Below are 17411 nucleotides of genomic sequence, written 5' to 3' on the forward strand. Positions count from 1 at the left end.
CAAGTCTAACCTAAGTTTCCAGCCTGCTCCCAGCTCTACAGATTTCAGATTTGCCAACATCCACAGGCATGAGAGCTAATTCCTTAAAAATCAACCAACGAATCTCAATCTCTTGCTTTCTCTACATATCTTATTGGTTCTGTTTCTCTGCAGAACCCCAACTAATACATCTATCGATATTAATCTACTAAACATTGGCTGCTCAAATATCCCTATAGGAAAAAAATAAAAGAAGAAAAAGCATTCACGGTTGATACCACAGGAATGCTAGAAACAATGTTTAAGGTAAGATGCTGTTGAGAAAACCAAAGGTTTTGAGGTACTATCTGACAGTGTCTACTGTTCCTTTTGCCCTGCAAATGAGGTCAAATGTGTCAACAACATCGCACCAGAGAAGCGTCACCCGTATTTTTCCATGCACTTGACAGTCTTTAATTCATCTCCTGAAATAATTATGGGGGAAAAAAAACAGATGTTTTCAAATAATATATAATTTTAACAATTTTTGCCCTGTTTTGTGGTTTCATCTTGGAGAAGAAAGGACATAACAGGATTCTCCTGAACTAACAGCTTTTCCAAAAAAATGCAAAGAAGACAAAGCAAGTCCTTGTCTAAAGAATGCAAAGAAGACAAAGCAAGTCCTTGTCTAAAGAATGCAAAGAAGACAAAGCAATACTTTACCTGATTTGCTTATCATGTCCACATCAAAAATAGCTTTTAAAACTACACCAGTCATGAAAGAATGCACTCTTTGGTTAGTATTTACAACATAAGCAGAACATTCATACTTGAGGATGGGAGGTTCTCCTAATGTTCACTTTTCATATCTAATTCCATCATTTGTCTGTGAGATGAAGATAACAACATTCCAAAATGATACTGGCATCTTAATATGTGGCATTCGTGGCCAGGTTCAAATGGCAGTGAAGTTTCCTGTAAGTGCTAATGCTGTAAATGGGAATTTATAAGGTAGAAATCCTCTATCCAATTCCCCTGCTCATAAAAGAGCTAGGGCCCATTTTTCAATCAGGTTACACATTATAGACCCCCAAAAGCAAAACAACTCCGACAAAGACTTGGCCATTCTGAAGGCCAAGTAGCTAACACGACAGCTTTTCATAATGGAGCTTAAAGACGTTCCACCCTGATAGCACTCCCAGAGATAACTGGAGAAGTCATAAACCGATTACAACAGCAATGCAACATCAGTCTCATAATGAGAATGAAAATCCCCTGGACAGAACATCCATATTTATTAAGCAACTCAGGCTGAAACTCAAGTGCATAAAAGGCCATGTAAAAATGTTATCAATTTGATTTGCTGACAAGCCCACCTCACCAAAAAGACGTATTGTTCTTCCTCAAGACACTATGTACATATCCTGACTGAGGGCATTACTGCAGCTGAACTAACAGGGACAGAAAACATAACATTACCAAAATAGAAGCCTGAAAGGAGAGTCTCCAGGTCACAACAGCATGAAAACACTGTACAGAATCATTCTTCTCCACCTCTCAAGGGCTATACTTGGCAAAAGCTGTTTCAGAAAAACAACTGTGGGACCTGAAATTTCAATCCATGACCAGCTACGTTCTATAAATTAGGTTCTTTAAATTCTAACCGCAGCTGTTTAAGAAAATTACCACTGGGCGCGGTGGCTCAAGCCTGTAATCCCAGCACTTTGGGAGGCCAAGGCGTGTGGATCACGAGGTCAAGAGATCGAGACCATCCTGGTCAACATAGTGAAACCTCGTCTCTACTAAAAATACAAAAAACTAGCTGGGCGTGGTGGCGCGTGCCTGTAATCCCAGCTACTTAGGAGGCTGAGGCAGGAGAATTGCCTGAGCCTAGGAGGCGGAGGTTGCGGTGAGCCGAGATCCCGCCATTGCACTCCAGCCTGGGTAACAAGAGCGAAACTGTCTCAAAAAAAAAAAAAAAAAAAGAAAATTACCTTCATCTGGCCACATGGCAGATAAATGCCATACATTTTATAAAGGAGTATCCCTTTATCCTCAGGAGATAAATGTGAAGAAGGGACAGAGTAGGCCAGGGTGAGATTTTATCACACTACTTAGAATAGTACATGACTTAAAACTCATGTTGTTTCTCTCTGGATTTTTTTTTTTTTTTTTTTTTGAGACAGAGTCTCACTCTGTCACCAGGCTGGAGTACAGTGGTGCAATCTCAGCTCACTGCAACCTTCGCCTCCCGGGTTCATGCAATTCTCCTGCCTCAGCATCCCAAGTGGCTGGGACTACAGGTACACACCACCATGCTCAGCTAATTTTGTGCTTTTAATAGAGACAGGGTTTCACCATGTTGGCAGGATGGTCTTGATCTCTTGACCTCATGATCCACCCGCCTCGGCCTCCTAAAGTGCTGGGATTAGAGGCATGAGCCACCACACCTGGCCATTTCTCTCTGGAATTTCTATTTAATATTTTCGGGTTGTAGCTGACAATGGGTAACTGAAACCATGGAAAGTTAAACCACAGATGAGAGGAGACTACCGTACTTCAAATGTGAACTAAGGTCTTCAAATCACAGGGCTGACAGTAAAATTGTTAGGAGGACCACAGAGATCATGTTACCAAATGCTAAGCCCTCAGGAACATCTAAATATTTAGGTGGTAGGCCTAATCACCAACAAAACAAAATCCTCTTTTTAATGCCTACCTCCCCTCTATGTGGTGCTCCTCATTTTCTCTACTCCTCCTTATGTGACCTGACAGCCTCATTCAATTCCTTAGGGCTAGTCATGTCATTCAATGCTTGCTCCTCCAAAAATACACAGACATTCTGGAGAACAGTGCAGCTGGAGAGTCAGACCAACCTGGATTCAAATCTTAGCTTCCATGCTTTCTAACTAGGGGAACTTAAGCCATTTATTTAACACTGAGTTGAATCTCTTAAGAGGAGATTATTCCATCTTTCTTGGTGGTGTTAGAAGAATTAAATGAGAATGCATGGAAAACACTTAACCAGGACCTGCCCCATTAAAGGTGCTAAAATCATAGTAGTTCCTCTTTTCCTTCCTATAGTACGTTCAAATCCAAGGTGACAACCACAATTTCCAATAAGAAATAGATCAAACAAACAAAAACAAAATGAACAAACAAATAAAAAGAAATAGGTCAAATGCAAAACTGACCAAGTCTCTGAGATAAATATAATTATTCTCCTTAAGAAAAACATTCCAGAAATAGTAGTTCAACTTTCACTGTCCAGTTCTAGATTATTCTAATAATAATAACTTTAAGCCAAATAATAGGGAAATAATTTACTGATGCAACATGGTGGGGAAGATATCTGGGAGCACATAAAAAAGTGCATATCCTTTAAAATTACACCATAGTCTCAGTTTGTACAAGTATCTGAAGAAGGTAACCTTTTGGATATACAGAGCCAAGTAGCTTCTTTGTATTACAGCAGTGACTGGGAAACAGGAAGTAAGAAGGTACAAGAGAAGGCTCTTGTTCAATGTCATCTACTGCACACAATTTCCAAAAGCTCCCATTTTAGAATTAAAAGACTACTGGAAAAGCTACAACTAAAAATAATGTGTACTTTATCATAAATTAAGTTAATCAGATAACTTTCCTCCTTAATATCCCAAACAAAGCTGGAGGATTAGAAAGTTTTGAGTCAGTATAAGGAATTAATGACAGAAACATCATTAGGCTTGGGTAGGATACTGATTTTGGACAGGTTAACCAAAAAGAGAAGCCTGGGTATCTGAAGGAACTGAAAAGCAAAAGAAACAGAGCAGAAGAGACAGAAGTAACAAAGTTGTAAAATTGTCTAGAGTTGACTATTACTTCATGGAGTCACTAAAATCATTTTCCATACTTGACCTTCAAGAAAATGTCACTATTTACAGTGATAGGCAACTGTCACTGTGAATCCAATAAGGCTGTATACCCAGGGCATCTCTATGCATGTCAGACATGTAAAACTTGTTGAGTACTGAGCAAACAAAGGGCTGAATAATGGCTGAGAGAGAATGTCACCTCAAGACCTCTTATTGCTTAAAAGGATTTTCTTCCTGTTAATATTTTATAGCATCTTCAGTATTCAGTTATTTAAGCTACTCAATTGTTAATCGCTATTGCTCATATGTATTCTCTGCAACTATTGCAAAACTACTGTTGAAAGACATAAATTTCCAGACAATTCATTTTGTAGTCATCCTAATGTTTCTGCATGCAGGTAGTTTTTAATACCTGTCTATTTTTTAAGCATGTTGATTTCATCTTAATAACATTACTGTCACTTTTGCAGCAGAAAATTCAAGCTAGAAACTATCTGACAAAGACAGGCCCTTCCAGTTAAGCAGTCTTATCTCATTGTCCTACTGCTTTATTCATTGCCCTACTGCTTTATTCATTGCCCTGCACTTCCCACCATGCCTAGGACAACCAGCCGTCCCACTGCTGACTCCCAGCACATTCCCCACCAAAAGACAATTCCGTGTGTTTCATGGCATCTCCATTCAACCGTAAACAAACTCCCTTTTATCTTCAGACTCTTTTTAGAATTCTCCCTCAACCTCCTTACCCTGGCTAAGCACCAGCTTACCTTGGAAGACAATACTTCCTTTCTCCAAGGATGCTCTTTTATATAAATCACAGATTTATATATAAACCAGAAGGCATTAGCTAGACTTTTAATGCTACTTTTAAGTGACTGTTCTTCTGTACTCATTTAAAAATCTCTTCTCCTTCGAAGCTTATTCCACCCAGCTATACCTTTCTGGCATCTTCCAATCACCTTTTCTATAGTATTCTTTTTTGTTGTTGAGATGGAGTTTCACTCTGTCACCCAGGCTGGAGAGTACAGTGGTGTGATCACGGCTTGCTGCAACCTCTGCCTCCTGGGTTCAAGTGATTCTCCCACCTCAGCCTCCCAAGTAGCTGGGATTACAGATGCATGCCACCAGGCCCAGCTAATTTTTGTAGTTTTAGTAGAGATGGGGTTACACCAAGTTGGCCAGGCTGGTCTCAAACTCCTGACCTTAAGTGATCTGCCTGCCTCAGCCTCCCAAAGTGCTGGGATTACAGGCATGAGCCACTCTACCTGGACACATTGTTTTTATACTTAAGTATCTGGTTTAGAGTTTTTAATCTCCAATCTGTTCCTGTCTGCATCTTTTCTAAGTTAAAAAAACCATGTAGCAATCTATTTAATCCCTGAGCATTGACCTCCTTGCTTTACTCTGTTTCCATAATGCTCACCGATGACACAATCTGGATATTGTCATCATCTGTAACTAAATCCCATTGCAATGACAGCTCTCTGTTCTCATTTTTGTTATGTGTGATAACAACTTTCCACATTTTTTTTATTTATTTGAGTCTTCTAGTATCTTAATCTTATTTTATGGCCCCTTATCCATTTCACTTACTTTCCTAAAACCATGGAGCTCCTGTCAGTTACTTACAAGAGCTCTCATCAACACCTTAAAGATACCTAGAAATTCCGAGCCTTGGATCAATTCTATAATCTGTCTTCACTCCTCTATCTAAGCAGATGAGTACTGTTGGAGATGGGATCTGAAGGAGTCTAAACATCCGGAATTTTGAATCCATAAAGACTGCTTTTGAAATTAGCTTGGCCTTCCCTGACTTACCTTGTCAATTCCTTTCTCATTCTCTGATGACTTATTTAACAATTTGCTGATCTTGAGCCCCGTGGCCAACCTCCACTCACTTTACTGAGTGGATGATGCTCTCTCCTACTTCTCTGAGAAAACAGGCATGCACCCTTTCAAAAGTCTCTTGTCCTTTTTATTCCACCTGAAAACAAATCTATATTATTTCCTCCACTTCCAAGTCTGAAAACTGCCCCCACAGCATGTAGATCAAGCATTTGGATGCAGAAAAATGCCCAGTCACCAACCCACAGCAGGTAATCAACTGCCCACTAACATTCCACCAACCAACATAGCAAAGGCCACCAACAATTCCCAGCTGACAAATGCAAATTGGATACTTTGTTTTATTTTACTTTTCTGTTGGCTGTGGCATTTCTGGACATTCCTTTCTAACTCTTTCATCTTAGATCCAAGTGCCCCTGTTCTCTGCACTGTCCTTGCTGGCTCCCTCCGCACTTCCTACTCCTAATCACTGGATCGCTGAAGTCCTCAGGTCTTTCTCTTTTCCCCTTCTCTCTGTAAGTGATCTTGTACACGTTCATGATTTTAACTACCACATATTTTGGAATTCTTATCTTGCCCAGATTCTTCCATTAAGTTCAGACATTGTTATCCAAATGACTGATAAAGATGTCCACATACATGTTACAAAATCACCCTAAATTCAGCAGATGGAAAACTGGACTCATTTAGGCTTTTCCTCTCAGATTCCCCACAGTATGAGGTGGCACCATTAACCTTCTAGCTGTCCCCTTCATTCCTTTCATCCTTGTCTCTCACCAGGTTCCACTAAGTTTACTTCTTTAACACTGCATCCTTATAATCATCTCTTTCGCACTTAGTCCAAGATTTTGTAATCCTCCCTTGGATTCACTGTGATAGCCTTCCCACCACCTTCCTGCCTCCAGTTTCACCTCCCTTCTCTCTCCACAAACACACATGATCTAAAAATAAAAAAAAAATTAAAAAATAAATTAATTTAAAAAAACTTTTAAAATTAATTCTCTCACACTGTTGCCCAATTAATCTTTGTAAACTGCAAGTCTGATCATATCACTATAGATATTAAAACCCTTCACTGGCCCCTCATTACCAAAAACTAAAATTGAAATTCCTCTCTACAGCACTTAAAACCCTTTATAACTGACCCCCAGCTCCAGTCTGATTTCTCATCACATTTTACCTCACACTTCATTCTCTATATCACCACTTCTATATCATTGTATATTGATCAACTGGTGGAATTTTCACATTGTTTAATCTATCTATCTATCTCTTTACTTCTCTATCTCTTAGAGGTGGGGTCTCGCTATGTTGCCCAGACTGGAATGCAATAGCTATTCACAGGCACATCACAGCACACTGCAGCCTTGAACTCCTGGTCCCAAGCAATCCTCCCATCTCAGCCTCCCAGGTAGCTAAGACTAGTGGTGTTCAACACCATGCCTGGATTATACTATTTTTTAAAAATGTTCATCCCTTCAACTAGACCATGAACTCCCTGAAGACAGAATTCTTACTTTACTTACTTCTGTATACTCACCACCTGGAACCCACTAGAAATTTAATAAATGTTGGCTAATTGATAGACCATGAAGTATCTTTTTTTTTTTTTTTTTTTTTTTGAGACAGTTTCGCTCTTGTTACCCAGTCTGGAGTGCAATGGCGCGATCTCGGCTCACCACAACCTCAGCCTCCTGGGTTCAGGCAATTCTCCTTTCTCAGCCTCCTGAGTAGCTGGGATTACAGGCACGCGCAACCATGCCCAGCTAATTTTTTGTATTTTTAGTAGAGACGGGGTTTCACCGTGTTCACTAGGATGGTCTCGATCTCTTGACCTTTTGATCCACCTGCCTCAGCCTCCCAAAGTGCTGGGATTACAGGCTTGAGCCACCGTGCCCAGCCCCATGAAGTATCTTAAAAACAAAGATACCAAACTATTTTTGCAATTGTATAATTAAAAATATCATTCTAGGAAGACTTTAATTTTCATCATAATTTCTCAGCAACTAAAGGTATGCTTCACAACTGCTAATACATATCTCTCCCTCCAAATTGAACAATGAGCCAGAGAGAATTATGAGTTAAGATTGACTTTACAATGGGCAGAAAAATAGTACTAATAAGTGTGAGAGCATGTTTTAGGTCTCCAATATTTATACTGAACTCAACAGAATGATTAAAGTGTCACCTATACACACCAGAGCTCAGAAAAAAAACTGCACGTACCTTCCACGCAGCGACAACCCTCTTGCAGCACCCGTGCATACATATCCACTTTGGACTGAGAAAGGAGCTGGTCCCCAGTCAGGTATGTATTATGAGAGGAAGCAATGTAGTAGTTGCAGAGGGGCTGATCCATGTCTTGGTACACTTCGTGGTGCAATGGGTTAAATATGTCACAAGCAGGACTACGCATGAAGTTTGTGAAGCCTTTGGAAGAAAGAGTAACTTACTACAGCTTGCAAAGCATGTATACTTAATGGCTCTAAGAGGAACAAAAGGGGTCAAAAAAATGTTCATAATGATTAACTTATTTACCCTCAGGACAGCCCTTATGGGGAAAACTGGAGCAATGAGAGATTTGCTTGAGGTCAGTTGTATGGTTTGGATATTTGTTCCACCAAATCTCATGTTGAAATATAATCCCCAATGTTGGAGGTGGGCCCTGGTAGAAGCTATATGGATCATGAGGGTGGATCCTTCATGGCTTGTTGCTGTCTTTGCGACAGTGTATGAGTTCTCCTGAGATCTGTCTGTTAAAAGCATATGGCCCCCTCCACTCCACTCTCTCTCTTGCTCCAGCTCAAGCCATGTGACGTGTTTCCTCCCACTTCACCTTCTACCATGAGTAAAAGCTCCCTCCAGCCTCCCCAGAAGCCAAGCAGATGCTGGCACCATGCTCCCAGTACAGCCTGCAGAATGTGAGACAATTAAAACTCTTTTCTTTATAAATTACCTAGCCTCAGGTATATTTTTTCTTTTTCTTTTTTTGAGATCTGTCACCCAGGCTGGAGTGCAGTGGTGCAATCTCAGCTCACAGCAACCTCTGCCTCCCAGGGTCATGCAATTTTCCAGCCTCAGCCTCTTGAGTAGCTGGGACTACAGGTGCGTTTGCATCCAGCTAATTTTTTTTGTGTACTTTTAGTAGAGATGGGGTTTCACCATATTGGCCAGGCTGATCTCAAACTCCTGACCTCAGGTGATTCACCTGCCTCAGCCTCCCAAAATGTTGGGTTTACAGGGGTGAGCCACTGTGCCCAACCAATTATTTCTTTATAGCAACACAAGAATAGCCTAATACAGTCAAGTAGACAACGTCAAAAAATGAAATATAACTTTTAGGAATAGCTTTTTAAATATAACCTAAAAATATATATATAAATTAACTTTTTAAGAATTTTGACTGGGTGGAGGAGGGGCCAAGCCATTTCGTGATGACTGAACTCAAGCTATGTTTATGCAGGGTGACTGATGCCATGCTAAAGCCATGTTATACCAAGATATACCCTGATCAACCAGCAATTGACAGGTTATTAATTTCATCTAAAAACAATAAAGTCAGTACCATAGTTCAGGTAGTACCTCAAAAGTTAAACACTGCCTAAATTCAGGGTGTAATTATTTGACAATCAAATTGGTTTGGAAAAAATGCTGCTAATGGCTGGCACATTTTATAACTTTGAAATAGTCCTTAAAGATTATTTAGAAAACCCTATCAGTTTTTTTCACAATCTTTCAAAATATAATGGCTGGGTAAAAGAAGTTTTCATTAATACAACAAAGAAATACATTAATGACTCACAAGTATCTAAATAGAATAATTATTAGGGTAAATTATTTCAAGTCTTCAAAAATAATTTGGTAAAATATATTTGGAAATATCCTCTGAGATTTAATTTCTTCACGACAATTTCTATGTCCATAACTTAGGAAACCATGTTTAACTCCATTTTTTGGAGCCCTACCAAGGAGAAGATTCATTTCCTAGCACAGAAAAGGCCCAAGTTATGTATCATTTCTGGTTTCTTTTAAAACAGTTTTTAAATGACATAAGATTTTATTTTCTTTTTTGAGATAGAGTCTCACATTGTTGCCCAGGTTGGAGTGCAGTGGCACAATCTCGGCTCACTGCAACCTCCACCTCCTGTGCTCAAGTGGCTCTTGTGCCTCAGTTTCCTGAGTAGCCAGCATTACAGGTGTGTGCCACCATGCCCAGCTAATTTTTGTATTTTTAGTAGAGACAGGGTTTCACCATGTTGGCCAGGCTGGTCGCAAACTCCTGGCCTCAGGCGATCCCCCTCCCTCTACCTCCCAAAGTGCTGGGATTACAGGTGTGAGTCACCATACCCTGCTAATTATCTAAGATTTTAAATGATTCCTCTTCATTTCAATTACCCCCAGGAAGTAAACAGATGGTATTAAAACCACCTTGTCCACACTGATCTGGGAGCAGGAGAAATGAGGGGGCCAATAGTTAAAATTGGTGAGATAAACCATGACTTTTTATGCTCTTGGAGGCAGCTGATCTTTCATTAAAGATCATCTGCTCTGCCTGAAAGATTCTCCTCTCTGTGGCATATTTGTCTGCATATTTTAAATACATATATAGACATGTAGCTATATTTCTACCATATTATTTATGTCTAACATTCCAGGAGCTAGATTCTGAGTATATAACTGTGAGCAAATTATTTAACTTATTTGAGCCTTACTTTCCTCAACTACAAAATGAAGTCATTGAATTAATAAGATTTGTGGTTCCAACAGCCTCTCCAAAGCTACTAGTTAGGAAAAAGTCAGTTGCTATCATTTTAAAAGAAAGATGGCAGCCAGGTACAGTGGCTTACGTCTGTAATCCCATCACTTTGGGAGGTCGAGGAGGGCAGATCACCCGAGATCGGGAATTCAAGACCAGCCTGATCAACATGTAAAAATACAAAATGAGCTGGGTGTGGTGGCATATGCCTGTAATCCCAGCTGCTTGGGATGCTGAGGCAGGAGTATCACTTGAACCTAGGAGGCAGAAGTTGTGGTGAGCTGAGATGGCACCACTGCACTTCAGCCTGGGCAACAGATTGAGACTCCATCCAAAAAAGGAAAGAAAAGAAAACAAAAGAAAAGAAAAAGCTAAAAAGAAACATGGCAAGTCACTAGTCTCTGAGAGAACTTATTTTAGGACTGAATTTCCCTTCATGAAATTATCAGGCTGAGGCTATTTCCAAAAATTAGCCAGTTGAGAAAAGCCCGAATAGGTCATGGCATCCATCACAAATAGTAGTATCAGATAGACTTGTTTGAAGTGAAAAATGCTTATGGGCATTGAAAAAGTAAGAGAAATAGCAACATCATGGCCTTTGCTTTGTAGGAAAATATATAGACAGGGTTTTATTTAGTGTCGTAGGTTTCATTTGAATTATTTATTAATATAATTCCATGGATATCTCCTGATTTCTTTTCCTAAAAATGTTGCTGGAATTTAACTTAACAGACTGAATCAAGAAATGAGAAATTAAGAATACTGGTTATTTTACCTTCTATGCCAAGAACATTTTTCAACTTATTTTCTTCTGAAACTTCGAACTTCTTTATGATGTCAAGACAATAGTCCATTGTCACATTATTCATCTAAGAAAAACAGAATACTAGTAGAGTACCTGAAATTCCATGAACTGTGTTCCTCCACAGTAAAAAGACATTTACTAATTTTGCATTCTTGACACAGTGCAAAGCATCTAAATAGCAGTGTTTGGGGTTACTAAGTGTCACAGTTCCTTTATCATTGGAGAATGACCATGATCTCAATCTTTCTATGCATCTTTTAGATTGAATCAGTGAAAACAGCCCTTCAACTATACGATTAGACAAATGTTCTCTGTGAAGCAATAAAATAAAATCAGTTATCAATGTGAATCCATTGCCAAAATACAATCACTGTAAGATAGCAGTTATCTGCAAAATTAACGTTTCCTACACAAACACTAAAGTTTGCAGATCATAAATATATGCAGAAAAAGAATGATTCTCTATCAAAACAGAATATTTCTAAGTAAATGTATGTGTGTGTGAGAGTGTGTGTGTGTGTGTGTGTGTGTGTGTGTGTGTGTATTTGTGTATTCATAGAACCATCCACTGAGCAGAGCAGTCTGCCGTGGTAATTGGTAATTCAGGAACACAAAGGAGGAAAATGAAAAGCTAGGTGAGGTAGCTAGTATAACAGAGAACTCTAGAGCTAGATTCCGTGTTCAAATCAGGTAGGCTTGTATTATTAATAGTGGGACTTTGCATAGGTCACTTACCTTTTCTGTGGCTACCTAATAGGGGAGTGATAAGGATTAAATGAATTAATATTGGCAAAAACATTGTGTGGCACCAAAGGCAGTATATGCTATTAATAATATTATTGAGTCAGTCTCAAATTTACTACATGAGCAATATATATTGAGTGTCACTGGGAAAAGTAAACTCTTCAGAAATAATTTCTTTAATTAAACAGCAACATTAAAAATGTGGTATTTTGACCAAAAATCCATTTAGTCCCACAATCTAACATTGACATTTAAAAATATAAATGAATAATGATAAAGCACACTGATTTTGTGAGCTAGTATTTTGTATTTTAATTATATTTTCTCATTATTGTTTAGGTTCAATACTGATGGTTTAGTAAAATCTAGTTTTTCTAAACAGTCTATTTAAACTGAGGGGAAAGTGCTGCTATACGGCTTTTTGTCAGTTCAAAAGAACACACAATGCTCTCTTTCTTTTCAAAGTAGCATAGTGGCTGATGCATCCTTTGAGTAAATTTTATAATCCTTATTCTATTCAGGGCCCCATATTACTAGAAACTACCTGAAAATACTATAAATAAATGAAACTGCAATACCTCCAAGGAACTCTACTGACCCAAGCAGGCTTTGAGCAGCTCATTAATTTGTCTGCTGTGAGCTAGAGAAATTTGGCACATGCAGGCTAAAAAATAAATAATTTTTCACAAAATAAAAAGAAGCAAATTGATAATAAGCTTACATGTCATGTGAAGACTGAGTTCACTTTGCAATTATTTTGTTTATAAAGCCATTTGTTCAGAAATGTAGAGGGCTTAAACTGGACTCAGGTAGACTACCAAAAGCCCATATAATCTAAACACACACACACACACACACACACACACACACACACACACACTGAAGAAAAAACAAAACAACTGCCTCACTGAGATGATGGAGCTAACTGCAGGAAAGCAGAGAATATGTTACTAATTCAAGATACAATGTAGACTTTTATAATAAAAAAATCATATTTGAAAATATTCATTGAATTAGCAAAAACATTAGTAAGCATTCTGTGAGGTTCATAAATTTCTGAGCACTGTAGAAGAATTAATGGAAAAAATAATCTACTTTCTACCAAAATTGAGGTATTAAGGATTGACTCTTTGTGAAATACATTAAAACCCCATAATAATGAGAATTGAAATGTCAGAGTCAATCAACTCCCAACCTTCCCCACCCCCGATCTCATTTAATTAATCTCCCAACAGCAAAATCCTGCATGTTACGTAATTGAATTTTTATACATTATTTAAGTTATAAGTTTGTTGTGTGACTGAAGGTTCAACATAGGTTAATGTTCTTTCCTGTCCTTTTTCACCCTGTTTTACTTCCTATTTGACAGAGCTGATACAGTAAAACAGAAATTTCTCCCTACTCTTAACCCTGTTTTCTATGGAGTTCATTTGAAAGTTTGTCATTGAACATCTGAGTCACTTGCTGTTTCCAATACTAAATATTGTTCTTTCTACACGAGGCATCTGGTGCTAAAAGAAGAACTTAAGATAAAATTTGATTTATTTTAGTAATGACTCTACATTTATGTAATGCCGTCAATGTGCAGTAAAGTGCTTTTACACACATAACTTTAAATAGTTCTTATAATAGTCTCATAAATTTAGTGTTTTTATCACTGTCTTATAGATAGAAAACTTAATGTTGAGAGAGTTTAGTTGAACATCACCACCAAAGTCACAAAACTGTAAGAGGCAGAACCAAAGTTCAAATTTGGACATTCTTGACTTCAAGTCCAAAGCACTTTCTTTTGTAACTATTCTCTGGGCATTTTTCTTTATTTCTACTGAAAAATTAAAATGCTTCCTTTTAAAACTGATTGATTTTTTAATTTCAATATAACTGAAATTCCTAAATCATTTCTTTATTTCAAATCAGTGATTACAATTTAACTTCTTTTATTATTCAAGATTAGACTCCATTCTCTTTTCCTTTATTTACTGTAGTTCTTTATTCTCATCCATAAAAGACTCACTGGTCCTCACATTAAAGGTCAATTAATTTTAGATGAATTAGTTGTAGAAACCGGTCACAGATCTATACATGCCCATATTCTGACACTATCTATTTATCCCCAAACTTCCTGTAAGTTTTTTGGCAAAACTTTCCCTGTGAGTGAAAATTTCAAGACAAAGTTGAAGAGGTAAACAATTATATTTCTTATGGCTATGATTCTCAAAAACACCAAATGCGAAATCAATATATCATTTGCAAAAATTCTAATATTGCTAAACTCTTATTTTTATCAAAGTGATGTAAATAAATAAGTCACAGCTAAGATGACTTAAAACTAAAACCAGAAGTCCTCCACCTATACCCAGAATCACTCCCCAAAGTTGCAATATATATATATATATATATATATATATATATATATATATATATACACTTTTTTTTTTTTTTTTTTTTTGGAGACAGAGTTTCATTCTGTCACCCAGGCTAGAGTGCAGTGACATGATCTCACTGCAACCTCCACTTCCCAGGTTCAAGCAATTCTCCTGCCTCAGCCTCCCAAATAGCTGGAATTACAGGCATGCACCACCACACCCAGCTAACTTTTCATGTTTTTAGTAGAGACAGGGTTTCAGCATGTTGGCCAGACTGGGCTCAAACTCCTGACCTTAGATGATCCACCCACCTCAGCCTCCCACAGTGCTGGGATTATAGGCATGAGCCACCCCACCTAGCCATCTTTATATTCTTAATTATCGTGTTTATAATGCTATATTGTACACTTTAAAAATTATCTATTGACTTCTTATTGTGTCAGATGTTATGTTAGATGTTTAACATAGTAATAAGATCTTCTGGGTCAGCAAAACTTTCTCTCTCAGCCTGTCCTCTCAGTATAATTATATTATCCAATTTTTATGCAGTATCTTTAAATTATTCCAAGTATGCAAGTGATGAACAATGCTGAGTCTACTGTACACTGTGATTCTGTTTCCTTTTTCATAGAACATTTTTTAGGACTACTTGCTGCCATTCCTACTCATTTGGTTAATTTTTAATGTACCTATCACAGATTTTTCCCAATGACTCTAATGCTCTATCAAGTTCCACATATGTAATCTCTCATCCCCAAGGAAACTCACTTGGTTTCCTTACATGATAGACCCACAGTTCCAACAGGGTGAAGATGAAATCTTCAAGACTCCCTGAGGCCTAGGCTCCTGAACCTGTACATCAGCTCTACCACAATTTATTAATCAAAGCGAGTCATTAAACTGGTACCAATTGAAGAAGCAAGAAAATAGAATTCACTTCTTGATAGAAGGAAAGGCAAAGTTGCATTGCAAAGACACATATATACAGAATAGGAATATGGGAGTTATTATAGCCATCTTCACAATCTCCATATTTTCCATATAGTACCTACACTCAGACATGTGTGGCATCGCTTAGTCAGATCCTCTGGTTCATCCCCCTTACCACTTTATTTTTTAGATAGAGTCTCGTTCTGTTGCCCAGCCTGGAATATAGTGGCACAATCTCGGCCATATGCAACCTACACCTCTTAGATTCAAGCAATTCTCTTGCCTCAGCCTCTCGAGTAGCTGGGACTACAGGTGTGTGCCACTACACCTGGCTAACTTTTTATATTTTTAGTAGACACAGGGTTTCACCATGTTGGCCAGGCTGCTCTCAAATTCCTGGCCTCAAGTAATCTCCCTGCCTCAGCCTCCCAAAGTGCTGGGATTATGGGCGTGAGCCACCACGCCCAGCCCCGCTTACTTCTTCCATACAGTTTTATGCCAGGGTAGAGAAGGGACAATTGCCCTGCTACAAGGTTTGGGGGAGAAGATCTGAAGCCCTAACCCTATCTTAAACAGACTTTCAACCAATGCTTGTTTTCAACCCCTCCTCTCCTCTTTTCAGGGATATCATGTAACTACCATTAATTCCTGAGCTTATGGGGGGTTTCCCTGGGCCAATGGAGTTGCTTCGTGGCTTCTCACTCTATGAGACTAAAATTTCAGTGCTCTGGGGTCTCCTTTAAATCAGACAAGTTTTAAAATTTTGTTGCTCCTCTCCTGTTCTCTTTGTATATGTGGTTTTACATGGGGGGATTAGCTTTACTGTATTTTGGTGTAATTTCAAGAGTGAGTGAAGAAACACCTCTAAATGAATGGTCATTTCATTTTCAACTAAGACAACCACAGTAACTATTTACCTCCTCAGACTAGCTACCTCTAATTCATCCTAAAAGTTTCGGAAACCACACATTTCATAGCATTTGAATGGACTATTTCACAGAAAACATTATTTGGAAAATATATTCAATGCAGCAAAAATATTATAAGATACAATTACTCTGATAATCTCTCAACTGCTTTAATTATGAATAATTAAGAAAAATCAGCCAGGCATGGTGCCTCACACCTGTATTCCCAACACTTTGGAAGGCCAAGGCAGGTGGATAACTTGAGGTCATGATGAAACTCTGTCTCTACTAAAAATACAAAAATCAGCCAGGTATGGCAACAGGCGCTTGTAATCCCAGCTTCTTGGGAGGTTGAGGCAGGAGAATTGCTTGAATCCGGGAGGCAGAGATCTCAGTGAGCCAAGATAGCGCCACTGCACTCCAGCCTGGGTGACAGAGTGAGACTCCATCTCAAAAAAAAAAAAAAAGAAAAGAAAGAAAAATGATACAGAAATTCAGGAAAACAACTCAAAGTGATGCTTTTATGTGAGGAAAGTGCAAAAAACATAAAGATACATTGTCACCAGATGAGATAATTATAAGCAAAAGAGACTTCATAATTATTTCTCATGAGAGAGAAGATATAGAATGACCATGACGCTTACCAAACCATTCTGGATTCAATGAAGAGTAAGGAAGGAAGAGGGCACAGATGACTCCTATAATTGAATCAGAATGATCAAGGAAACATTTTAGCAGAAAGAATAAAGGGGCTAAAGGTGGAATTTTCAGAGCTACTACACGGGTAATATATAGATCTATGTCAGATTATAATAAGGAGTGGGCCCTGTAGCAGGGAAACGGGAAATCTCTGAAAATCCTCTTGGAATTAACTATCCACATGCATATTTCAGATTAAAGCTTTGCATAAACAGAAACCTACTTTTGACTTACTATAAAGGTAGCCTTTGCTCTTGGATAACAGCAGTATTTTAAAAAATTTTTAAATTATTTTATTTTAGAGACAGTCTTGCTCTGCGGCCCAGGCACAATCATAGCTCACCTGGAACTCCCGGGCTCAAGCAATCCTCCCACCTCAGCCCCTAGATAGCTGGGACTATAGGCAAGCAGCACCACACCCAGCTAATTTTTTTTTTTTTTTTTTTTTAAGAAAGGGTCTCGTTATATTGTCCAGACATTTCTTGAACTCTGGGCCTCAAGTGATCCTCCTGCCTGCCCCTGTAGCTGGGATTACAGGAACAAGCC

At 38.4% G+C, this 17411-nt stretch overlaps 1 protein-coding gene across 10 annotated transcripts in view; it reads right to left on the minus strand.

The window, feature by feature from the left end:
- The window catches only part of PLCH1 (phospholipase C eta 1), a 255169-nt gene that overhangs the window by 64676 nt on the left and 173082 nt on the right, over positions 1 to 17411 (minus strand). For all 10 annotated transcript variants that reach the window (XM_074405538.1, XM_074405537.1, XM_074405534.1 and 7 more), the window contains 2 exons: positions 11189 to 11282; positions 7884 to 8087 (listed from right to left, as the gene is read on the minus strand). In XM_074405538.1, coding sequence (XP_074261639.1) covers positions 7884 to 8087; positions 11189 to 11282 — 298 coding nt within the window. The remainder of the gene's footprint in view (positions 1 to 7883; positions 8088 to 11188; positions 11283 to 17411) is intronic.

Source organism: Saimiri boliviensis, chromosome 9 (assembly GCF_048565385.1).
Source record: "Saimiri boliviensis isolate mSaiBol1 chromosome 9, mSaiBol1.pri, whole genome shotgun sequence".
Classification (NCBI taxonomy): domain Eukaryota; kingdom Metazoa; phylum Chordata; class Mammalia; order Primates; family Cebidae; genus Saimiri; species Saimiri boliviensis.